We start from the raw sequence: 27,419 nt of genomic DNA on the forward strand, positions 1-27,419 counted from the left end.
CCTTGTGTGTATTTGCACAGATAGTCTGATGTTCTGTCAGAATCATAAGGGCACAGGTACAGATGGTACTATTTCTGCTGCATTGAACGTGTAACTTGGAATTGCATTTTTTAATAATCCAGATTATAAGAAGAATTAACATGATATATGTATATAATTATATAAAAATAATTAAGCAGAATTTATAGCAAAAATTAAGATGATGCCTTTTATAACTAACATCAAAATATATTTTATGCCCGACACTGAATGATATGCAGTGTTACATGAAATGAAAATGATAGTGATAGATAATTGAAATATGTTCATTGCTGTAAGACAGCAGGCAGCATCACAGGGTGGGTCGTCCAAAATAAACTCAAATAAAATGTCATCTCTCATTGTCTTCCATTTTCTGATACAATGCCTCCATCAGCAGTGCTGAAACCAGCTTACAGGTCAGTGCCTTCCAAAACCATTAGAAATGACTGTTACCATAATGGTTCATAGATCTGTTTTCTGATCTGTCACTGCCATGGTTCAGGTTCGGTTAGACAGGAAAAGTGCTTGATTAGGGTTGGGAAAAGGTTTGTTTAAATAATACCATGTTCAGGCTTGGGAAAGATCATGGTCCCGGTTATCACTGATTGTTGGTATGATATGAGACACACACTTGGTTGTCCTGTCATCTAACCAGTTTTCCTCCCTGAAAGGTTTTGCGGTGTTATAACAGAGTCCATCCCTATACCCACAGTTGCATTTGTAGATAAGGAACTTAAATAACTGCCAAAAGTGCCCAGTGTATGGAAGAGGATTACTGTGAAAAATGTATTTAAATTCTGAGTTCATAGCTCCTTTAACCTCCTGTATAGCCACCACAAGCAAACACTGACTGCTAAGCAATCCAATGTACTAACAGACTCCCTTCAAAAAATGATAGAGTTTTGTGAGTTGTTGAGTTAGGGGAAACTGAAACGTTGTCTATGACCAACTCTAATTATTTATCCCCTCTTTGGCAAATGTAATAAATTAGGTAATTATTTTCTGTGTAAAAGAATGTATCCCAATGTGTTGCAGTACAGATGTGTTGGCTACTCTGTGACTAGAACAATTATATGCCTTGTTAACAGCTGATCAGCTGCACAGATGAGTGCACCGCATGGCCTTAATTGTGACATTTGCCTGCTCCTGACAAGGCATAAGACTTACACCAGTCTTAGCAAGAAGAAGGCATCAGCCCCAGTGTGGCAAATGCCGTAACTGTCAGATCGGACTCAGAACGCCAAGTTATGATCGACTTAGCTTATGGCCAAGCATAAGCCCTGTTTATGGCCCCAGATGCTTTGTTGGTTTTTTCTGTAGTGCACGTAATTATCAATATGTAAGGATAGCCTTACAGTATTAGACTTACAGTGACAATCTCTAAACACTAAAAAATCCAGCAGCTGAGAGGAGTAATGCAAATATACAGCAATTAAAACAAGTTATTTTAAAGCGTGTGGGTGTAATCTACATAAAAGAAACATAACATGATATTATTTTGCTTTCTGATTGACAACATTTTTAGGGAATGTATTTCTCCAGATTATTGATGAAAGGATATTCAATATTTACGCTGACAATGTCAAAAATGGAATTTGTTTTTATTAAGTGATAATCATCTGCAGAACATCTGCTGTCACTGTTTCGTATTTGGACACCAGTAATAAGGTCCAGCAGCATTTCACAAACTTTAACTTCTTTATGTCTGTTGATAAGTGTCTAAATCTAAAACTATTTATGTATCTGTTCTGATCTCTGAAGCAACAGCAGACTTTGAGTGGCTTTAAATTTTTGGTAAAGAATTAATCAGTAGTCTGTTCTGCATGTTTTTAATCAATCTTACATGACTTCAAGATCTGTCAGCCTACCTTCTTCTTTTTCTAACAACTGCAATAGAAATAGGCTTAGAGCTTTATGGTGTTTTTATTCCTAACATTTTTTTTATATGTTAGGATCTATCTATCTATCTATCTATCTATCTATCTATCTATCTATCTATCTACATAGGTTTGCATACTCTGTAATACTAATTTTCACTTATCAAGACGGTGGTGGCAAACTTATTTTTCTGCCAGATCAATGTGATATTATCTTCAGGATGAAGCTTTACAGTGGATTTAAAATGTAAATACTGAAAAGTGGTTAGAACACCCCTTTGAGATGTGCAAAGATTTCTGTGGCTGCAAAATGATTGTGAACTTTCCACATTTATCCTCCCTCATATATAAGAATGTTCCAACTGTATATCTGCTTCTCTGATATGAATGTATTTTCTCTCAAATCTGATAAGAACTTTTGTTATTGTTGTACGCAGTATAATTCAGCATAACTTCAGCAGATACTGTATGTGTCAGTGACAGTGTATTTTAAAGGCCTCACCTAAAACTCTTAATTTTGCACATCCTTGTCATTCATGTGTATTGTATTATTACATAAAAATAAAAAATTGTAATACAAAAGGTATTGTGTATTGTATTGTGTTGAAGTAAAAATCCAGATAACTGATTTGGACCTAGTTGTAGAGACTAGTGAAAGACTGATGACGATATCATTGATATCATTATGTTACAGTAGACAGTTACAGAGACCGTGATCCCATGATGTGCACAGACAGAATTAACAAAATTACAGGAATGTTAAAGCTAGGGTTGGTAAGTTATTATAGATGCTTGTTGTATTTGTAGAAAATCTCTTAACAGCCCGATAGCAATCAATCGAATTCTCTGGGAAAAAAGGGAAAATACAGTGCCTATGGCTGTCGTAGGCCTTTAACAGTTCCATTCAAAGATTTAATTTGAATCAGATATGGCCCAGTAAGTGAGTTTTGGATTTAAAGGCCTCAACAGGGAGATTACTCCAGAGAAAGGAGGTACAATAGGAATAGTCTGCTGACTTCCTGTATAGTCAATACAATCACCAGAATAAACGTTGGCAAAGTACATTTCTGCAAAACTACAGATAAGTTAAAACTATAAAATACACAAGAGCTGGAGATGTCTCGAGGTCTCATTAAAACACAAGCACAGCTGGAAATTGACCTGAGGTCAAGCCTACAAATGATGAACACATATGACATATATGAGATATATGATATGGCACTGTATGCTCATTTATTATTGTAAGACATTCGTGGCACATTTAAGTCAGATCAAAAGTGGACAGCCACTGAAGAGAATTCAAAGTTTGGTGTGATAAGGTCAAAGTTTCTAGTTTATGTTCAGGATTTAGCAGCAGTATTATAAACTGTTTGAATTATTTTACAGTGCATATAAAACGTATTGGACCTTGGATGTTTCCCTGTTTTATTGCCTTTTTATCAATATAATTTGGCTTTTTTTGACAAGAAATTTATAAAAACCTCTTTAATGTCAAAGTGAAAACAGATTTCTACAAAGTAATGTCAATTAATTAAAAGACTATAATGTAAAATAAGTGATTGCATAAGTCTTCAAGTCAGTATTTAGTAGATGCACCTTGGGCCTCAGTCACAGCACTGAGTCTGTGTGGATAGGTCTCAATCAGGCCTGCACATCTGGACACTGCAATTTAACTCCATTCTTCTTTGCAAAACTGCTCAAGCTCTGTCAGGTTGCACAGGGATCGGACGTGAACAGCCCTTTTCAAGTCAGCCCACATATTCTCTATTGGACTGAGGTCTGGGCTTTGACTCGGCCACTCCAGAACAGCCCTTGTTGTCTTTAAACCATTTCTGTAGCTTTCACTGGAAGCTTCGGGTTATTGTCTTACTGGAAAATAAATCTTCTCCCAAGTCGTAGTTTTCTTGCAGACTGACTTAGGTTGTCCTACAGGATCTCCCTATATTTTGCTGCATTCATTTTAGCCTCTACCTTTCCAAGCCTTTCAGCGCCTGCTGCTGAGAAGCATCCCCACAGCATGATGCTGCCACCACCATACTTCATGGTGGGGATAGTGTGTTTGTGGTGATGTGCGGTGTTTGGTGTGCCCCAAACAGAGCGTTTAGTCTGATCAGACCAAAGAACCTTCTTCCAGTTGACCTTGGAGTCTCCCACATGCCTTTGGGTGAACTCTAGTGGAGATTTAATGAGCTTTCTTCAACAGTGGCTTTCTCTTTGCCACTCTCCCATAAAGCTTTGACTGGTGAAGAACCCGGGCAACAGTTGTTGTATACAGAGTCTCTCCTAGCTCAGCTGCTGAAGCTTTTAACTCCTTCAGAGTAGTCATAGGCGTCTTGGTGGCCTCCGTCACTAGTCTCCTTCTTGCACGGTCACTCAGTTTGTGAGGACGGCCTGCTCTAGGCAGATTTACACATTTGCCATATCCCTTCCATTTCTCAATGATGAATTTAACTGAACTCCGGGGGATGTTCAGTGACTTGGAAATGTTTTTGTATCCATCCCCTGACTCCTACTTTTCAATAACCTTTTCATGGAGGTGCTTGGAGTGTTCTTTTGTCTTCATGGTATAATTGTAGCCAGGAATACTGAAAAAAAGTAAAGGAGGTGAATACTTATACAATCACTTATTTTACATTATATATTTTTAATTAACTGACATGAATCTGTTTTCACTTTGACATTAAATTGTTTTCTTTGTAAATTTTTGTCAAAAAAGCTAAATTATATTGATGTAGGAACACATGTCCATCGCCTCTGCATTACATTGAGGCCCTGTTGTTCTTGTTAACTCTTTTCATCTGGATGAAGACGATTTACAGGGAGGAGGCGCCTTCCAGGCTGCCACCTTATCTCCTGGCAGAGAGGACAGTGTTTTCCTGGACCATAAAGACTTCAAATGAGGACAGTTTTAATTAATTTACAACTAAACTCCCATTTTTTAACTTTCTCTCCCCTCCAAACAGATGAATTCTTCCCTCACAGGTCAGTCTGAGTGAACATGGAGTTACCTACTCTCTCCGCATCAGGAGGGACCGGAGCTATCTGGTCATCAGAGACTGTGTTAATACTAATGTCTTTACATTTGCAGATTAAGTAACACGCCTGATGTCTCTCTCTCTCTCTCTCACCCTCTCTGTCTCTCTGACTTCTGATTCACAAACACACTCTCCAGAGTGGACACCAGACACCTTCTGACTTGTTGTTCTATGCTGATACTCCCCTGTCTGTTATTTACGACACATCTGGTCTCACTATCTGTGGGACATTCCACCCAAATGGTCTCTGTGTTCCTCCAGATTTCAGACCATTTCTAATTAACCATTAAGTCAGTATCTCACCCTCTTAATTCTAACAAATTAAGAAACAGTAAAAGAAGTTGATAAAACTGATCTTTATCCCGTTTCTCTACGATTAAGATTGACTGAGATCAAGTTTTAATGTTTAATCTGTCCTGTGTTCGGTGGAACCACAGCACCTCCTGATGGTGAGTCCTGGTACAGTTGGACGAGAAATATTCTGTTTAATATGTTTATGGTCATAACCAGTAAATGTCTCTGATATGTCTTTGTTTAACAAGTATTAAGCTAGAACTAGGAGAAATATGTATAAGTGATTTTAATCACGTCATAATCCTTTTCATGATAGACAAAGTACATCTATTGAGCTATGGTGAGATTCTGTGAAAAGGTGAAGCACGGTTTTGAAACATTTAAAACTATAAGTTTAGTTTAGTGAGTTTCTGTGAATTTTCACACTTAATACTTGGGAGACAAAAGCCGGCAAGCCCTGCCCCCCCAGACACGCCTCGATTTGCAAATAATAAAACGGAGAGATCACGTCTCTCGAGTCAGTTTTTAGTTGTTGTTTAAGTTTTTAAGTTTAAGTTTTCTTTTGTTTTAAGTTTTTCTTTTGTAACTTATTTTTGAAGCTCTTTACTTTACTTTGAAACACGCTCCAAGACAGCGATCTCAGTAGAAGTGCTCACACGTTGATTTTTCTCACTTTTATATTTTTCGCAGTATTGATTAGCTTCTTTTATTAAGTTTGTACCAGAACGAAGTTCTGTTTTAATTTGTTTTACACAGTTAAGTATCGTAACCTGCTTTTGAAGAAGTGAACTTAATTTAGATTATCTTGCATTAACTAACAACGGAAGATCCGCCTGATGAACGTATCATCCTCAGTTATTTTATTCAAGAAGTTAGATTTAGTTTACAAAGTCAGAGCCTGAGAACCACTCGAAGAAACGAAGAAGAACATCTTTATCACAATCATCATCACGACACTACAGCAACTTGCTGTGTCCGAGACCGTGCAAGCGGTTTCCAACGAAAGACAGACTCTTTGACAAGCCCCCAGCGATCGCTAGCGGTACCATCCCGCTTGGCATTGAGCCAAGATCTGCACCGGATCGGTACGGGACCAGCTGCGCTCTTCCTAGACATCGGACCGAGGTGTCCAACCGGCTGATACCGGACGAGCTGACCCTCAGCCATTGGACCGGGACTGCCAGCTAGAGTCGCAAATCACCCGAGGAAATCCGCCGCCGCGGACTCCGCAACTCTGCTAAGAAAGTAGGCTCTCCATCACTCACAACAGCTGGATGAGATGGTGGATGGTGTCTATGGCTCTGATTCTGATCTTTTAGCTTAAGAGAAATTCGGTTAGGGTCTTGTTAGTATTAAAAATTACTCCCGTAATATTTAAATGCTTCAACCTAACTCGTGATCTCACCATCAGCCCATATTCCACTAATAACCCATTACTTAGTTATTCCCATTCTGTACTGTGTTATTCATTTAAATTGCCATTTCATTTAATTTATTTAATCTGAATTATTTAGTCAATAAACATATTTAACCGTATGTCGTTGTCTGTGCAGGTTTGTTTTTAATGTGGAGAACCGATGGATATGTGTAGAATTCACTACTTCATTTATGAGATTGAATAAATTGATCTGAAATTGATTAGAATTGATACAAGTTAACCTTGTCCAGTCGAATTTGATTAATTACCTCCGGATTATTCAAATAGACAAAACAACGGAGGTGGTGCCCCATTAACGAGTGTTTTATTAATCGCCAGTGATTAATAAATTACATTTATTATTAGTGTATCTCCTAACATTGACCATGATTCCATTTATATAAAGCAATAAATGGGAACACATCCAAGGGGGTGGATACTTTCTATAGGCACTGTAATAGTACTAGCGCAACAGCTAAATTAGATTTTGTACTGATATTATACTGGTCGAGTAAATGATAACGTTCTTTGTTAAGTTAAAAGCTTTTTATTTTGTCATGATTTTATTATACAGTATGTCCTTTGAATATAGCTGTTATGAATACAAATCTCACAACAACATGGACTGTAAAACAATGCAGAGGGAAGTTTTCTTGATGACAGCACAAAAGCAGCCATCTGATTTAACATTGGATGCAAGGTCACATGGTAAACTTATTGACTCTACCCATACACTCACTGCGCTTGACTGGAGTCTTCCACAAGGCTAGGCAGATGTACTGCTTATGCTATTAGTGAGCTAGTTGCCCAAGAATGGAAGAGAAGGTGCAGGCAAAATTTCCCAATGCGAACATGCTAGCTTAACAGTGGTTAGTAGCCTACTAACATTAGCTATGTTTGTTGTTATGTTCATTAATGTAATGTTGGCAGCTTTGTGCACGTGCTGATACTTTTGGCAAACGGTGTAATGAATCTAACCATTTGCAGCTAATGAACGTGAATGTGAGTGTTGTTAACTCATTGTTAACTACACTACACTACATTTCAAGGCTGAAAGAGATATGATTGCACCGGAGGCCTAGCTAAGTCTCTAACATGCAGCTCTCCAGAGATATGTAATATGTTGTGCATTCTTGACATGTTATAATTTCACTGAAATCTTGTTATTTATGTGTTAATATTATTTTTTTACTTCTAAAAGTGACACATTACTGTAATGTGTACACTACTGGGGGCTGGGGATGGATGGGTAAGTGGGCAGCTCAGAACCCCCCCCCCCCCCCCCCCCCCGAAAAGAATGAAAGTGAACCAGGCTCTGAAATGTGAATGAGACATGAGCCAGTTGGATACAGTTGGCAATGATAACGATGTGCTGTACTCAGTACACATCCCTTGAGCCAAAGAACAACTGAGCTTTTGCGGCAAGAGCAGACACATTGGTGACGTACGTTAGCACAAAGCACATGCCTACAGCAAAGTAATAAATGCTGCACCAGGTAGCCTTTTCAGACTGAGGTAGTCTCGGCTCATGATGGCTATTTTTATGAAGAGGAAACATATATTATATATTTCCAGAGTATCATAGAGTCCAGGCAGTCATTAAGGGCTCCCAAACAGTCACAAACTTCAGTAGTAATTCTGTTCCTGTATCTCTGTGTCCCTGTCTGCTTGTGTATTTGTGTGCACAGCTGCAGACGCAGTCTCTTATTCTAATCCTCTAGACAATGTCAGCCAAAAGATGTTTATTAATAACCAACTGGGGCCTAGAGAGGGGAATAACTGACATAGTCCCCCGGTTGCCCCTGTACCCTATCTATCCCCAGGAGAAATCCAATTATAGGCATTACAGGCCAGGTGATGGAATAGGGTTACAGGACAGGCATTCATCCCCAGTGTCAGTTTGAATTGTGTTTGTTCTATCCTATAGCCTCTCACCTCATCAGCAAGGCAGTTCATATACAATAAATTAATGAAGTATGAAATATAGAGGAGCATACTATTTCATACATGACAATGTATGGTTTTAGTTGTGAATTAAATCATATTTGTATGGACAAAGCCTTTTGCCTTTGTAGTCAATGGCAACATTTAGTGAACAGAAATCTCAATCCTTCCATGGACTTGTTGTCACTCTTGAAAGTGAAGAATGCCTCATGCTGTGAAATACACAAACATGACAACATCAGACTGTGTATCTAACCTGGAAAATACTGAATATATGAAGACTTCCTTCAAAATTGGACACATACTAGATTGTTATTTTTAAATCAGCAGTAGTTCACATTTTGATCAACTGATCAAATTGCTTTATGTAATGTGGTTCTGCATTTTCACTCAGCTCAAAATCTCATATCTCATTGTTCTGGTAATGTTTGGTGCAGTCAACCTTGTTCCCTAACATGTTACCAACATCAACTTTATGAGGCAAAACAGAAGGACAAAGTCCTGACATCACTTCCTGTTTGGCCACTGTTCCACTAACTGATGTAACTCAACAGTCCTTCTGAGAAAATAAAACATGTTTTGGGGTTTTACTAGCAATATTCTAAAATCATCTAAATGTCTAATATATCTAAATGTGCAAACCTCTTTGTAGATGAGTGCTTTGAACTATTTTATTGATGAGCATTATACTTTATGAATTATGAAGATTTAAAACAATCTCTTAGTGTGTAAATACAATGAATGCTCCCAATTCAGCCCTGTTGTATTTATAACCCAGTTACTACATTAAAGATGAAGTTTCACCTAAAAATACAAATCCAGTCATTTTCTTCACTTGACAAACTCCATCCTCTGATGAGGATCAGGTGATGTGATAAAAAGACTGAAGAACAGCTACTAACTGGACCTTGCAGTGAGTTTTTGTCTTTATTATATTAATTTTGACTTCCGCAATATAGTACACACGTGATAGAAGATGAAATTAATCTTGCCAACCCTCATTAACAGGCACCAATAGTTATGGGGCCTTAACCCCATATCACATGTCTTCCACTGTAAACTTAAATAGTGTCAAATGGATATGAGATTGTAACAGCACCCTGCTTGCTTAATGGCAGCAACAGCTGTTGTTTAACTGAACGGTGGCCATAACTAAAACAAATTAAATATGGAGACCTGTTACAGCATACTTTTTTATCAAGTACATTTTGAAGAAAACAGCAGTGGATTTCTGTGAGACATTTACAAGCCTCAAAGGACCCTGAAACATTTTTAATACAACACATCAGCTGTAGTCTGGCAGTCACAGGGCCACAACTGACAGGTACTTTTATTCCTGTGACTAACGTCCGACCTATGCCTGGTCTGTAATTTGAACAGAGTGTGGTAGACAGAAAAAGACAAAAGCATTTTCCTCCATCATGTCTCCTAATAACATTTATGCTCTTGACAATGTTGTTTTATTTCATATTTGATAAACTATATCTTTATGTTATTTAATTTAGGACCAACATCACAAGGAAAAGGCCAGATAGATAGATTAGAGACATACTATATATATGTAATATCTCCTATCCTATATATATATGTGTGTGTGTGTGTGTGTGTGTCTGTGTGTGTGTGTGTGTGTGTGTGTGTGTGTGTGTGTGTGTTTTGTTTTACGCAAACGTGTTGTTAGTGTACAGGTTTTTTGTTTTTTTTTATCTAAGACATGACTGTGGAGGATAGGGGAGGGTGTGGTCCTGTGGGTGAGTTGAGGGGCTTAGAGGTGGGAGTGCCTCCCCCTCTGTCATATAAATGGCTCTTTGTCAGAGTTTAGTGTCTCCACCAGTTTGCCAGGCTCTCAGGTCATCTGTCCTGCACCCCTTTGTCTCTTCCTCTCTACTTATTTTGTGTGCCCGCAAAAGACCATTAAACCTCTGCCAAAATGGAGGCCATCAAAAAGAAGATGCTTATGCTGAAGTTGGACAAGGAGAATGCACTGGACCAGGCTGAACAAGCTGAAGCAGACAAGAAAGCAGCTGAAGATCGAAGCAAGCAGGTGGGTGATAAACACAGATTCAAAACACATCAAGTTTCATCAAACTGATTCTTCCAGATATTCTTATCAAGACCTTGGGAGCAAATTGATTGCAAATGGAGTATATTTAGTAGTTACCTGTGTCATGAGGATATTATAAGTGAGCGTTCACAAAAGTATAACAATCTTTTATTCATCCTGTGGTCAGAAATCCAACAGCTTGATATAAATTTGAGATAGTATCTAGCAAAGGGTGAATGGATTTGTCCATATCGTCTTTGGACGGTCTCTTCAAACTATTTCCGGTGATGGCTTTGTGTGATGACAATCTGATCAGTCAATCAAAGAGTTCTGCACAGGCCTTAAACTGATAACTTATTCTGGTTTTATCTTGAAGACTCAAGCCAACCAACGAAACTGAATCTAACTCATACCACTGAATTTGAGACCAACTGGTGACCTATTATATTTTTGCTTTGCTTTCAATCATTGCATATCCACTTTTGCAAAATTACATGCAAAATGTAGCAAATAGAGAAAAAATGTTAATTACATTTGATATTTATATCAAATATATATATAAAAATATATATCATATTATTAATTAGATTTTAAAAAAATAACCAAACCTAAACCCAACTGGAGCTTGAAACCTGATACTGTGTTGGGTTCAGTTTAGGTAGCAGTCTGATTAGGTTGGTACCCAACAGCCTCTAACACTATACTGTGCTAGTATAACCTTCAATGATTTGTAGATGTAAACCGAAACTCATCAAAACACAAGGGCTGTACACATACACAGCCAAAACAGCATAATTAATATTGGCTATATACGTTTCTGCAAACCACGAATATGTTAAAACGTAACATTTCTTTACGTTGCAACTTTACATTTCTTTAGGTTCAGTTTTCTATTTTATGGTGTGGCAACACTGTGCTTTGGTCTGGTTAGGTTTAGGTACAAACACCACTTAGTTATGGTCCTGAGGTCTTGTCAAAACTATTCAGTTCTGTTGTCACAAACACAGCTGGAAATTGTCCCAAGGTCTCCTTAAATATATCTGGTGGACTTGCACTTACAAATGTTGAAACACAGACTTCAGGTCAGTCACTCGCTTGGCAGCCCTCTTGCATAGTGGAACTCCACCGCCATGCTCTCCACTTCCCGACAAGGAAGTCAGGTCATATACATTTGATATGAACATGATATGACACATAGTGTATAAATCTCAATATGGTTCTTATGACACACAAAATAAATGTATCTGTTTGCAGAAATGTTAACAACCAACATTTCTTTCTGGTGACTGGGCTCATGTACAGTGCTGTGCTTTGTGGATGAATTACCTAACCATAACAAGAGTGGAGGGGAGGGGTTCATTTTTAACTTTGTTTTTAGGTGGCCATTGCCAAATTAAAAGAAAGCAGAAATCCCACCTCCTTCCAAGCTAGCTTTGTTTCCACTAGCACATGTTTCATCGAGGATTTCTTTGTTAAATTACTTTTTGCGAGGACAAAATGCTAACTACTGCTATTACCTCTAGCTTTCTCCAAAATTGAGATAAGAGGAAGTGGTGGCCTGATGTGACCTTTCAGCTTCACTAGCAGATTTTTGTGCTTGTGTTGTGCATGCATTCACATCATGCTTTAACATGTTTTTCCTTAACCAGACAGGATACCCAGATACAGATTGCCTGTTATTGCCAGGTATTAGCCTAAGTGAATTCACCTGGATGTAAGACACGTTGACACAGAGACCTGAGATTTACCACAATACAATAGAATCCTACTGTATGTGGTCCAGTCAGACTGGGAACCAAAACATATCTGGGTATCCAAACATACTTGGAACCAAAGTGAACGCTGAAGACTTCAGTGCACATGCTAACTGATATGATATTTTTGTAGGTACTAGTCACACTATGACTTACAATTAGTAGTTTTTACTTGATACACGTAAACAGTGGTCGCTTAAACTGCAATGAGTTGCAGGATTACCTACATGGACCTGGTGTTAAGGATCAGGTAGTGGCAGCCACAGTCTGCCAGCTCCCACATGGCCGGACATGAAACCAGGACTAAAAACAGTGTCCGACAAAGATGGAGGCTAGTTGATGACAGGGAAGAACAGAACCAAGATGGTTTTCTTGCTAGGCTTGGCTCCTGGCATCCTGGGGCTAAGTCAGCTAATTGGAGTGCTAGCTCCAAGGCTAACCTAGATAGTACTAGCTAACGGGATCATCTCTATGTTCCCCGGGTCCTATGTTCCCTGCTTTGTATGTGACCGGGGAACATAGGACCCTTTTTCTAAAAAAAGGGTCCCATGTTCCCCACTGTTCACCCAAAAGGTCCTATGTTCCCCGCTTTCCCCCAAAAGGGTTAGGGTTAGGATTAGGGTTAGGGGTTAGGATTAGGGTTAGTTACTTAGGACCCTTTCTTAGAAAAAGGTCCTATGTTCCCCGGCAACAGTGGGGAACATAGGACCCGGGGAACATAGGTACGCTCCCCTTGATAACTAGCTAATGCCAGCTAGCCATAGTTAGCAGCAATTAGTGGTAAGCTTACTTTCGCAACAAGTAAAACTCCCTTAATACTTGTTCACTGTCATCAAACTGGCCTTATATCATTAAATGACATCTTAATGACAAGTCCAACTTGCACCACTGTAGTAGAAAAACATTCATGACACAATTTTAATGTAAAAACCAAGAACACATGACTGCATGTTAACACATAAAGCTAATAGTTTCTTAAAGCTTTTAAAATTATTAGGCCTGCTGTGACATGTTTATGTTGTCTTGTTATTTTCAGGTAGTTATAACAAAGATATCTCAAACAATGTCAACTTTGCATTAAAAGTGACATGATTGACCAAATGACTTTTGATGAATACATTCATATACATTCATAAAGAATGCTTTGTGTACATGACAGACCCATTTAAATAAAGTGTTATCCCATTGCCTTTGGGAAAAGATACATGGTTGCTGCACAGCAGTTTACTGTTGGAGTGGGGGTGGGGTATACTGCCTTATGTGCAAAGTTTTGAATGCTGATTTGATATTATCTAGAAAGTGGGATGTCAATGAGCTAATGGAACTTAGCTTCAACTTTCCCAGCCATCTGTTTATGACAATTTTTTGTACAGTACAAAAATGTATTCCAAAGTTTCGCCTGTCATTTTGGTGCAAAGTTCACTCTTCGCACAGAGTGAGATGTTTTTTGACTGTGATTTTTGTCACCATCTCTGCCATTGGAAGCATGTCAGGAAGTGATATCTTAATGGCCTGTGTGAACAGGAAGAATTATTACAGCAAGCTTCAATAGACATATGTGCATGTGAGTATTGTTAAAAGAACGAACTCAAAAAATGGGACCATACCTTTACATAAATTTCTATATTCCAGAGAATTACAATCACTGTTTTAAGCATGTAAACAAATTATCGGCTAAATACATTTTGAACATGATATTGCTGGCCTGCTATCTCTGTGTTTGATCTCCCACATCAGCATGAAGACGAACTTCTGCAAATGCAAAAGAAGCTGAAGGGGACAGAGGACGAGCTCGATAAATACTCTGAGGCCCTGAAGGATGCTCAAGAGAAGCTTGAGGTGGCCGATAAGAAGGCTGCTGATGTAAGAAATACTATTCCCCAAACATATAACAATTGTTGTGATTAAGTCAGAGTGTGTGTCCTCATGTTGTCTCTACTTAACCCTTTTTTCCATATATTAAAAACATACTCCTATGTACCAAAACAAAGACCAAGATATACAAGGCAAATGTTGGGGCGCCTCTTTAGGAGGTACAGTAGTTGATTGTGCATATTTTCTTTTATTTCCAACTGATTAGGTAGAAGAACAAATAAACCTGTAAATATAAATGATTCTGTGCCTTCTCACACTGGCACACAGTGTGAGGCCCTGAGTAAAGGCTCTGAGAAAAGCTGTGGCGCTGCCAGTGTAAACCAAGCCTGGCTGAATCTCTGCTTCTCCCTTGCATTCCATTGTCATCATACCCAGCATGGACTCCTCACAGCTGTTGGGGGGATTCAGAGCCCTATTTTGGCCATGATGTCAGCCGCTCAGCTGTGAGCTTAACAATGGTCAAAGTCCATTTTGGTATCCCTTCCTCCCGGGTCACATTATCTGCCCATCTCTAGGCTCTCTGCTTTGGGAGAACTTTATATAACTAGCAAATAAGTACAGTTTTGTGTCTCACACATTTTGTTAGACTACAGCCACAAATAAAACATAGTCATTTTTTACACTGAGCTGATTACAGCACATGCACAATCAAATTCTACTGTCTATGGCTCCTGTGAACCACCAACTATGTTGATATAAAATCATAAATTGAAGTAAAAGAAACATTCCAGCCTGTATTCTTCTGCCTGTTTTCAATTTTCATTCTCTAACACTCTAGTCCAGAGTCACTGCTAAAAAATCAATTTCAGAGTCTACAAATAGAAAGTACAGCTGTCAGCAAGGACCATTGTTCTGCATTCAAAAAGAGAAAGTGTAAATACTAGTGTGGGTCCAGTGGCTTTGTGAATAAAACAGATTTAACCCATAAGAACCCATGGTGACACGCTTGTAACAAACACTTTAAATATCCTAATATGGGTCTGGGTTCTTATGGGTTGAGATCAATTTTGATCATCACCTGAACAGCTGTAGGTAGGACACTGATTTGTCTGAATCAGTCTGCGTCATGTTTATCTGTGCCCAGGCTGAGGCAGAAGTGGCTTCCCTGAACAGACGTATCCAGCTGGTGGAGGAGGAGTTGGACCGAGCTCAGGAGAGACTGGCAACAGCTCTTCAGAAGCTGGAGGAGGCTGAGAAGGCTGCTGATGAGAGCGAGAGGTGACTTCTTGCTGTGGTGTAATGATTGTTAACCTTCTTTGTGTATATTAAACAAGAGTGATGTGTACATCAGGGAAGGCTCACACTATTACCATGGTTCAAAGAGGTAGCCCCTTTGCACCGGTCCAGTTGAAAGCCATTCGGATATTGAAGAAGAAGAAGAAGAAGAAGAAGAAGACCAATGCTGACCAATGATATGTCCCATCCCATCTCAGAAGGATTAGACATGGCAGTGTACACATATTTTGTTTGGTGTTCCATCAGTTTGCAACATATTAGTTGACTAATAACTTAAGTTAATTTCATTGCTGAAAACTATGACAAAAAGTATTAACTTTTTTCAAGAATGCATGCGGCTACATTACTTGTCAACAAACAAAAACTAAACAATAATTTGAAATCAATCAATTACCAAAAGATCTTGTTTGAAAGTGACAACACTGAATAAAGCAACAGCCCTCTTTTAAACAACCAAGTCTAAATATGGCCATGGCAGACTGTGATTGGGCCTCCCAGGGCCTTCATCACTGAGCTCACTGAGCTCACCACTGTAAAACAGGCTAGCTAGATAACAATAGCTACAGCTAAAGCTTTTCTAGGAGCAGCTCTGTATGGTCCTTTCTTTTGCAATAACTGCACTAAAGTCCCCCTCCGAGTTAGCCAACATTTTTCAGCCCTATTTAGCCCAGTATCCTCACCTTCTTGTACCAGTAGGAGGATCAGAGGATCATTCAGACATCCTTTTTGTGAGGTGCAACAAATTATCAAGTCAGCCACGTCACCAAAAAGAAAACTGGACACACTCAGCTCTGATTGATGGTACAAGAGGGTTATGTACTAAAGAATTATGTTACTAGAGGAAGTTTTACAGTCTGTGACAGTATATATACTTGTGAGCATGCTCAGTGATGTTAGCCCTGGGGGCCCAATCACAGCCTGTTATGGCCAAATTTACACTTGGTTTGTAAGGCCTGATGCTATATTCAGTGATGATAGCTTGAGACAGAAAAAGGCAATAGCACAAACTCCTGTTCTCATTCATAAAACCAGGGCTGTAGGTAGGGGGTATAGGGTACATACTGTAACTCTACATTTTTAAGGGTACCGACCGAATTACATTGATACTATAGATACCCATTCGAGTTAATTTAATGGGAGCAAAATGCCGGTACCTGAGAGTTATCTTTTAACTAACATTTAAGAGAGACAGAGAGAGAGATGTTGACCCGGCAAGTCACAGTGAGTCGGGGTAAAACTCAATGCAATATTGATGATACAAAATACATAGCTGACCATGTGTCACCTGAGGAAACAGTCAAACATAAAATCTAACAGCTGAAGATTGTACCGTGTTTGACAGTTGCATGCCTGCATCCACTGATGAGCTAGGAGAAGTTGCTGTTGTAGATAACTGGGACTTTTACTTGGTTGATGTTATCTTAGCATTTTTACATTAAGTGTTAGTCAAAACTCAGCCACTGGCTGCATCTGACACTTACTTAGTAAACACAGTTTGTCCAGCTGCTTCCTCCTTTGAGGCAGTGCTGGTCGTATTTGGTGACTTAATATTTACAACTGAAATTCCATTTTTGTCAGAACATAAATAGTAAAGTACAGAAAAAAGGCACATTTGGGTAATGAAAAAAGGAAATAACAGGTACCGGTACTGGTATCAGTATCGGTTCAGCCACGGCAACAATTTACTGAGGCAAGTCTTTTGTATGACTGGACAGCAGAGGGACATAGACACTGTGTGGGAAATCACAGTGTCTATGTGTGGTGTGTGTGTGTGTGTGTGTGTGTGTGTCCACCTGTGACCATGGTAACTGTATACAACAAAGATGGTGACAGCTTTAGCCACAAAATGCTTCGAAGACATAAAACATGCATGACAAAAATGAGCCTATCATTTCACTGATGTCTTTAGTTTCGAAAATCAAATGACTAAAATGTGACTAAAACTAATTTTTCATCAAGCGACTGAATCCATGCAGATGCCAAAATTACCTATGATTAATTTAAATTAGCACAATATCGACTAAGTGCTAATTCCTGACAGGCATTAGACATTTATCACTTTTCTGCTAGTTAGTAAGTTATTCATATTTGCATTGCTTTAGATGGCTATAGAAATACATTATGAAGATTACAGCTAAAAAAATAAATACAAGGAACCGGACTTTCCCTTGAATTAAAGTAAGAGTTTGTTGCGTGCTTTCTTAAAAGTTAGTTGATAATTATTAAAAAATATATTTTCTGTCATTTACCAGTAAGTCTGGTCTGCAATGTACTTTTTTAGTAAGTAATAAATAATGGTTTGTATGGGCAGAGGTATGAAGGTGATTGAGAACAGGGCTCTGAAGGATGAAGAGAAGATGGAGCTTCAGGAGATCCAACTGAAAGAGGCCAAACACATTGCAGAGGAGGCTGACCGCAAGTATGAGGAGGTGAGTTTTCTATTGTTGGCCACTGGAATCTGCAGTGTCCTACTGTCTCCAAGAAGTGGGGAAAAGCTTTAATAATGCTGCAAAAAGATCAACATCTGATTTTTTACTGTGTATATTGCTGCAGTGGTGTATCTTTACATTATAGCAGTACTGACAATAATATAGTCATACATTCAGGTGCTCAAACTGACTTGTCCTCATAGTAAACAATCATTTTTAATGTTGACTATCAAGGAGTTGATTGTGTTTTTACAATTATTCCTGTGAAACTATATGATAAATATACATATACATATACATATACATTATAATGCATTTGTCCAGGTGGCTCGTAAGCTGGTGATTGTTGAAGGAGAGCTGGAGCGTACAGAGGAGAGGGCAGAGCTGGCTGAGGCGTAAGTATCTACATCAGGGAACCACCAGAGTTCAGATCAATGGTCTGAAGAACCAAACCTGGACCTAGTCTTAATATCATTTCTGACAGTGTGCTTACATTTGATTCATAAACAATACTGAGCATTAAAAACTTGCTTAAGCACCATGTGTAACTTACATGCCTGATCTATAGATCTCTCTCTGCCTTGTGATGTCCCCTCATGTAATGCAGCACAGATGAGGGTTTAGTCGGAAATAGCCAGTACCAAAAGAGGAAAACACATTTTGGAACACAAGATCATAGTGATGGTAGAGGAAACTGAAGCTAGGCAGCATGTAATTCAGTGGACAGTGACCATTCTGCATAAGTACTTCCACTTTTAACATTTCAGTAGATGTTGCTGTTAATGCTTCTGTACTTTTCTTTTAGACTACTTTTACTTAAGTGAAGGCCCTACATACTGCCTCCACCACTGTCTCTTTTTACAACGGTCACTTAAAAATGTACACTTGTCACCACTGTTGACAGTTTTCTCCAGACTCATCCTATGTTCTTACTTCCACCTGTTTCCCTTCATCTTTCCCTGACAATAAAATTACACAAGAAAATGTGCTGAGCTGGAGGAGGAACTGAAGAATGTCACCAATAACCTCAAGTCTCTGGAGGCACAGGCTGAAAAGGTAGGGCCAGACTACAGCACTCAAACCAGCATGGCACAGCATGCTTAAATTCTTCTGTCATGCTCCACAGAAAATAAAAAACTGCTGAGGTGTATGGGCTGTCGTCCTCGAAAGGTGTCGGCGTGTAGTATGTTGATAAAAGATTCTTCGGAGGCAAGGCGGGGTTGATTGGATAGAACAATCTTTATTGAAACAGATTTCAAGCCAGCGTCCGAACCAGAGTGTGCACTCCCTGGTATTCTCAAATCTTGGCAAAGTGATACCCAAAATACTTTGCCCTCTGCTCTATCAGAACTCCTCTCTGACCATCAGTCTTGGGAGATCCACCAAAATCCCCCCGTTCTCTGGTGTGTGTGTCTTTTTAGAGTCTCTTCGCTCAGGTCCGCCTGTTTCTCTAATTGTTTCCTTTTTGGGGAACTAAGGGCCCTTCTATCCTATTAGAAAAGGATGGGTCTGCATAACATCTCTCTCTCAAGGGAAAACGTGTACATGGAGGTGTGTGCGTGACTATGTTGATGTTAGTCTCTATATACTTAAATGGAAATGTGTATATTAAGTCAACCCTGAGTCCTTTTCCTATCCTTAGATGGAAATGTATACATTGAACCTCTGAATCCCTCAGTCCTTGGTGTGGGCCTCTTCCTTTAGCTATTCTCTGAAGCACACTACAGAACTAATGTGTTGTTATCCTGAACATGAGATCTCTACATTGTCTCCTTCCCAAATATACTTAAATGAAAGCATTTGATCCTGTCCTGTCACTCAGAGCTCAGAAGGTATAAGAAACACTCAGACACTACACTGCTGAGTGACTTTGTCAGATGGGATTATTGTACGGCACAGATGGCATGACCTTCAGTCATAAAAACTACATGACTAGCTGTGACTGAAGTGGCATTCAGGCCTATGGGAATAGTTGAGTCCTGAATACCCCGACAAAGACTGGGGTGGGTCCACATGTCCTCTTGGAGGGGTCACTGCGAATACAGTACAACTTCATGTAACTTCATGTAACATATTAATATGATTTCTACACAAAGAGAAAGAGGGAGGGGGGCGTCAACAGAGTGATTGATCCAGAGTGTGAGAGTTGTTTACAGTCATTGAGAAAACCAACAGAGACAGAAGCATAGCATTCAACTTGTAATTAGCCCAGATAAGTTATAATAATAAATTGTCTTTATGTAGATTGAGTATGCATTTAGCTTCAAATTGTAATTTGATTTTTAAAATATTTAACTGTTTGAGGCCCAAAATGCACATATCCCAACAAAAGAACTGAATTCAAATCCTTTTGATGGGTTGTCAGATTTTATTCAACCTGACTATTTGTATGTGACATCTCCAGCCAGGCATGGTAGATCTGGATCACACCAGGAGCTGTTGTACCTGATTTTGTGTCAGTTGAAAAAATTCTAATTGGGATATACTTTATTTACAAAAATGACATTGTACAAACAAAGATCAAAAGTCCGATACTGTGACGACTGGTGAGAGCAGGACAATAGGAGTCAGACGATGGAGGCAGAGCTGGTGCAGATCAACTATTTAATCACCAAAATCACATTCAAATCTTTCAAGCCCACGAGGCAGCCAGGTACAGATGATAGAGTCCCAGGTAACAGGTTTGAAGGAGCAACAACAGAGCAGCAGCAGACTTGATGAACTGACAGAGGCATTTCCAATACTGGTATAGGAATCAGAACAACTCTAGTGACAACATGTTCTCACTCCCAACTTATCAAATACAGCAGCTTTGTCAGTGGCCTAAAGCTTCAGCCTATGACACTACCTACCACTCTATCGTCAGTTTTGCACATGAAGGGCTTCACGGTCAAGTTAGCAATAATATGTAATATGCAATGTCCGGTTAGACTTTCAAAATAAAGCTGACTGTTAACCTTGTGGTTGTGTTTAGGCACAAAAACTACTTGGTTAGGTTTAGAAAAATATCATACTTTGAGTTTAAATAACTATGTTATTTCACGTTACTTACATTGCATAAGTTGCGTAACATAAGTCACGTCACATAACTTAGGTGGTGTAAGTATGCCACTTGCATAAGGTAAGTTACAACAGGGTATATTGAAATATTTTTTCAATGTAATGAGTAATTTTTACATTAATAATATAAATAGGTTAAAAGAAACATGGGGTGTGCACTGTCATACCTTTTCTTATTTAAATTAATTAACTGTTGTGATCTACTTCACATAATTGTTTAAAGCAGTGGGCTGGTGTGTGTGTTTGTGAAAGTCATGGACATGGACCATGTAAACAAGTGAATTCACTAGTAACAGCAATATCCCAGACTCCCTTACGAATTGCATGAGTTTAAGAGTAGTTGCATCATGAGGAGAAACTTGACAAAATTTGTGAAACGGCCACGGCAAATTTTAAATCATTGGTCCCCTCTTGTAAATTCAGCATTAAATGCACTACATTAAGATTTTTCCTTCCTCGTAAAAAGTGTCAATTTCTCTCGGCATCACTGTAAAAGCTGTTTTTAAGCTGTGTTTAAAGTGCATCCTGTCTGCTTCTGTGTCTGAGGTGTGTCTTGCCTCCCATCAGCAGTTTGAACACAGTGATTCAACTGATTTCAACATTTACGCCAAATTAGTTAACATATTGACGTGAAAACGTTAAATTATACTAATCTAGTAAACATTAACTAGGAGGCTACTTCTTTGGGGGGAAAAGAAAGTGGAGAAAGTCACCAGACTCCCTTACAAAATGCTCAATTTTAAAACATTCATTAGAAGGAACTGTATAAACTTTGTGAAACGCTGTCTGCAACACATTCTTATCTATTTGGGCATACTTGTTCATTCGGCAGACGTTTTACATTAATATTTTCTTTATTTGAGTTTAAGACGTTGTATCTGTTTGTCCCAGTGATGTAGGTGTATACTCTCTCTCTCACACACACAAAACGTACCTGCTCTGCTGATATCCTATGTACCGCCGGCCTAACGTTTGTTAGGGTTAGGCTTACTTTTAGAGCCCCCCATAAAGCTCAGATTATAACTCAAACCCTGAGTTACATCATTTAAATAAATGATGTAACTCAGGGTTGAATCAAGATGAATGAATTTGTTTTGAAGTTAATGTAAATACATTAACTTCAAAACAAATTCATCTTGATTTTCGGTCACTCTTGGGACATGATTCCTTGTCTCTGGAGGTGAAGTCATGAAGATTTCATTGGTTGATGGGGATTTCATTGGTTGAAATCCAGATGCACATGATGAATAGGAAAGCACTTTGATATGGGTATTTAAAGTGGGTGAAAGGGGGTAGGAGTAAATAAGTTTTACACTTCTTCCTACTCCTTTTTGGACATGTTATTTAATTTAATTTCAGCATTATTCTTATTTTGGGTATTAGAATGTGTGTATCATGACTACCATAATCATGTCTAAAAATTGGGATGATGAATGGGAATGGAGGAATCAAGTTTTTGTTTCCTTTTCTCGCTTTTCCTTCATTCCTTGATTTTTTTCTTTGACTGGGAATGTATTTTTATTTTGTTTGATAATGCTTTTCTCTTTTTTAATTTCTTTTATTTACATGTTCGAAATAAACTAACTAATAAAGCGCATGACCCGTCCAACCACCTGACCACCCCTGGACTCAGACTGGACTCATTCCTTATACTACTGCACTTGAGGGGAGCTTTAAGAAGTGACACTGGATGGGTAACTGCGGCATCAAACTTAGAGGCATAGGGCCACTGACCTGGCTGCTGTATTTGACATGTTGCAATTGAGAAGGGGCTGGGTGTGAAGATGGGCGGGGCAGTCAGATGATGGGTACAATGAGGGAAAGTTTGACGGCACCTGGTGGATGAAAGGAAAGGGGCAATGAAGGGGCCTGGGGAAACAAAGTACAGTAAAAAAAGATCTCTCACTTCTGCAAAGCACAATTTATGTTCAGTGCCAATGTTCAGCTGTTCAATAGAAAGTAGGGTGATGTTCATGAAACAAGGTTTAAGGGGGTGGAACCTGGGATGGTGGATAGGCGTAGAAGATTGCGTGTTCATCAGTATTTGCTATTTAAAAACCATAACCTGGATCCTTCCCTAACCCTGAACACTGCCTGCACTGACATTGTGGAACTGAGTATTTTTCTAAAATACTGCTGTAGATCAGTTTTTCATACTTACCCAACATCTGCATGTGTGTAATGTTTCTCACCACAGTACTCTCAAAAAGAGGACAAGTATGAGGAGGAGATCAAGATCCTGACTGACAAGCTGAAAGAGGTGAGAATGAAGAACTAGAATTGCCGGAAGATATCGTAAAACCCTCAAAGATGTGTTGTCACAAACTGCATTCTGTTCATGAGAATCTGTTGGCTCATATTGTGCTTTGACTTTGACTTGTGCTTTGTCATCTCAGGCTGAGACCCGAGCCGAGTTTGCTGAGAGATCCGTGGCCAAGCTGGAGAAGACTATTGATGATCTGGAAGGTACAGTGATTACACGTTTTCCCATTACTGTGCACCTTTTCAATACACTTACATTTACATTTAGGGCATTTAGCAGACACTTTTGTCTAAAGTGACTTACAGTAATTCATACATGCATACACTGATGGCGGTGGCTGCCATGCAAAGTGCTGACCAGCACATCAAGAGCAGTTTTGGGGTTCAGTATCTTGCCCAAGGACACTTGGGTTTATTCTGGTTTTGAACATTAATGGAAACATTTGGGATAATGTAAGTACACAACTCAACAAAATATGTCACAAAGATCTACTTATTTTTAGACATTTGAATGTGCTATGTTACATACCATATCTTTAAAGGAGACTAAAAACATTCTATATTTTTCTTCTTGTCAACAAATCCCATGTGCATAACCAAATCAACAATGGATGTATTCTATTAGAATATGTATGTATTCTATTTTCTTTTATAAATGTTTTTAATCATATATATATATATATATATACATACATACACACACACACACACACATATATATATATACATATATACATATATACACATATACATACATATATACATACATACATCCTTTTCTTTCTTTTGCAGAATTCCACGTTAAAGATCAGACATACAACATTATACATTTTAGCTCACACTTGCAGGTCACTCATCTTTATTCATTGATGGCACAAACGTGTGACTGTCTCAATTCACCACAGGCTCAGTCAAATCTAAACACACAGACATCATACCCACCTTTCTGCAACAATCAATTAAAATTCATTCTTTACAGTGGTGTGAATGTCTGATGTCCATCCAGGATAGATTTTCATAAATCCAATAATTTCTTTAGAAACCATAATTAAAAATCACATCTTTGCTCATAAAATACACTGTCAACAGAAACTAATAAACTGACATTTAGGAAAATTGTTCCATAGTTGGACTGATCTGCTTAGGTTGGTGAGAATGTAAATGGTTAAAAAAAAATGACTTTAATTCACTGACCTACAGAAGTTAGACAGATACTAGTTGGAAGTTTCCTGGAAATGTATTAAAGAAATTACCAGCTATGTATTAACTGCTTATTGGAGAATAGCAGAATATTATTATCATTTAATAATATTGGGGTCATTTGTATAACTTCTGAGGTAATTATTGTGGTAATTGGAGGATAATTTCAAATATGCTCAATATAATACACTACCAGTCAAAAGTTTGGACACACCTTCTCATTCAATGGTTTTTCTTTATTTTTTATTATTTTCTACATTGTAGATCAATACTGAAGACATCCAAACTATGAAGGAACACATATGGAATTATGCAGTAAACAAAAAAGTGTTAAACAAACCAGAATATGTTTTATATTTTATATTCTTCAAAGTAGCCACCTTTTGCTTTGATGACAGCTTTGCCCACTCTTGGCATTGCCTCAATCAGATTCATGAGGTAGTCAACTCAAATGGTTTTCCAACAGTCTTGAAGGAGTTCCCAGAGGTGCTGAGCACTTGTTGGCTGCTTTGCCTTCACTCTGCAGTCCAACTCATCCCAAACCATCTCAATTGGGTTTAGGTTGGGCGATTGTGGATGCCAGGTCATCTGACGCAGCACTCCATCACTCTCCTTCTTGGTCAGATAGCCATTACAAAGCTTGGAGGTGTGTTTGGGGTCATTGTCCTATTGGAAAACAAATGATGGTCTCACTAAGCGCAAACCAGATGGGATGGCATGTCGCTGCAGAATGCTGTGGTAGCCGCGCTGGTCCATCCTACACGGTGCGAACCACACATGCAGAAACCATCCACTCACCTTTTCTGCGTCCCACAAAGACTCTGGATGGAACCAAAAATCTCAAATTTGGGACATCAGACCAAAGTTCAGATTTCCACTGTTCTAATGTCCATTCCTTGTGTTTCTTGGCTAAAGCACTTCTCTTCTTGTTGTTGTTGTTCTTCCTCAGTAGTGGCTTCTTTGCAGCAATTCGACCATGAAGGCCTGATTCACGCAGTCTCCTCTGAACAGTTGCTGTTGAGATGTGTCTGCTATTTGAACTCTGTGAAGCATTTATGTGGGCTCTAATCTGAGGTGCTGTTAATTTGTGGTTTCTGAGGCTGGTAACTCTAATGAACTTATCCTCTGCAGCAGAGGTAACTCTTGGTCTCTTGGTGGTACTCATGGGAGCTAGTTTCATCATGTGTTTGATGGTTTTGGCGACTGAACTTGAGGATACATTCAAAGTTCTTGATATTTTCCAGATTGACTGACCTTCATATCTTAAAGTAATGATGGTCTGTCGTTTCTCTTTGCAGAGTGGTTCTTGCCATAATATGGATTAGAACAGTAGTCGAATAGGGCTATTCACTGTATTGAACTGTGTACCAACCCTCCCTCCGCACAACACAACTGATGGTCTCAAATAGAGCCCGACCGATATATCGGCTGGCCGATATTATCGGCCGATATTAGGCATTTTCCAAACTATCGGTATCGGCATTTATAATGGCCGATAAATGAATATTTAAAAAATAAAATAAAAACGGACGAAACACCCTTCAACCATGTTATGAGTGTTGGCGTTGCATAGTTTGTCCACCAGAGGACACTCTACAACGTCCCTGTTGGCAACACTCGTGTTTAGAACGCCACAAACCCGACAACCAGCTGATCCAGGGCAGAGCTAACCAGTTATCCACGACTGAGCTCATCGGTGAAGTGTGTTCATGGTAAGTTGGCAACTGTCACGAGAAATACATTGCTTGATTAACAATTAAAAGAACATCCCCATCAGTTCTCTTAACTCAAATAAGCATGACAAAATTTGTGACTACCATGTCCAGTTTTGCTGCTGTTACGTGTAAGCCGAGAGTGAAACGGAATTAGCTAGTAATTTTGATGTTCCTCTGTTCTGTTGTGACAATAAAACAAACAAGTTTATTTTTAAACTGCATTATCATATTATTTCAGTGAGGACTCATAAATAACTATAAATAATTTTTTATATATATATATATATATATATCGGCCGATATATCGGAATATCGGATTTTTAAATCACCAAATATTTGTATCGGTATCGGCCTTAAAAATCCTTTATCGGTCGGGCTCTAGTCTCAAACACATTAAGAAGGCAAGGAATTCCACAAATGAACACTTGACAAGGCACACCTGTTAATTGAAAACCATTCCAGGTGACATGAATCTGATTGACAGAATGCCAGAAGTGTGCAAAGCTTTCATCAAAGCAAAAGGTGGCTACTTTGAAGAATATAAAATATAAATCATATTCTGGTTTGTTTAACACTTTTTTGTTTACTACATGTTCCTTCATAGTTTGGATGTCTTCAGTATTGATCTACAATAAAGAAAATAATAAAAAATAAATAAAAACCATTGAATGAGAAGGTGTGTCCAAACTTTTGACTGGTAGTGTATATGTTCAAATATGTTGCTTGGTAATTACCACCTACTTACCATGACATTTCCAGACCTGTAAAATGAAGTGTAACCGTGAATACAACTGAATTTGCAGTCATATGGAAAGCAAAAGCTGAACTACATCAAAAAGCAGCAAGAAATGTTTTTCAATGAAATGTAGAAAACACAAAACAACAACAACAAATCAAAATGGCATTTGAATTGTAAGAGACAGCTGTAATTGTCTGTGATGGAGTTGTTGAATTGCACTGCGTTGACAGGTCTACCTTATATTGTCCCTCCCATGTTTAACCTGAGTTTTAACAGGGTTTTGGTTTGTATTCTACTGGATTGTGATACATCTACATGGGTTTATATTTTTTTGTTCTGTCTTATGATAAATGCTCTATTTTCCACAATACTAATTTCAGCCTCTCTGTTCTCTTGTCCTTCATCACACACCTTTGTCTGTGTTCTGGACATGCAGATGAGCTGTATGCACAGAAACTCAAGTACAAAGCCATCAGTGAGGAACTGGACCACGCCCTGAATGACATGACCTCTATGTGAG

The 27,419-nt window shown here is 38.7% G+C and overlaps 2 protein-coding genes across 4 annotated transcripts in view; both read left to right on the forward strand.

Moving 5' to 3' along the window:
- The window catches only part of LOC140993880 (homeodomain-interacting protein kinase 1-like), a 318,372-nt gene that overhangs the window by 251,716 nt on the left and 39,237 nt on the right, over window positions 1-27,419 (forward strand). The gene's annotated exons all lie outside the window — the stretch shown is intronic.
- On the forward strand, window positions 10,516-27,418 carry LOC140993548 (tropomyosin alpha-1 chain-like). Of its 3 annotated transcripts, none has more exons than XM_073463025.1 (9): window positions 10,516-10,629; window positions 14,121-14,246; window positions 15,343-15,476; window positions 17,806-17,923; window positions 18,248-18,318; window positions 18,904-18,979; window positions 23,181-23,243; window positions 23,380-23,449; window positions 27,336-27,418. In XM_073463025.1, exons 1-9 carry the CDS (start codon window positions 10,516-10,518, stop codon window positions 27,416-27,418), a joined length of 855 nt encoding a protein of 284 aa, XP_073319126.1. The 3 variants fall into 3 exon arrangements, with proteins under 3 accessions (XP_073319126.1, XP_073319130.1, XP_073319129.1); XM_073463029.1 differs by having other exon boundaries at window positions 14,121-14,222; window positions 15,445-15,476; XM_073463028.1 differs by having other exon boundaries at window positions 14,121-14,171; window positions 15,394-15,476.

Source organism: Pagrus major, chromosome 3 (assembly GCF_040436345.1).
Source record: "Pagrus major chromosome 3, Pma_NU_1.0".
NCBI classification, from domain to species: Eukaryota; Metazoa; Chordata; class Actinopteri; order Spariformes; family Sparidae; genus Pagrus; species Pagrus major.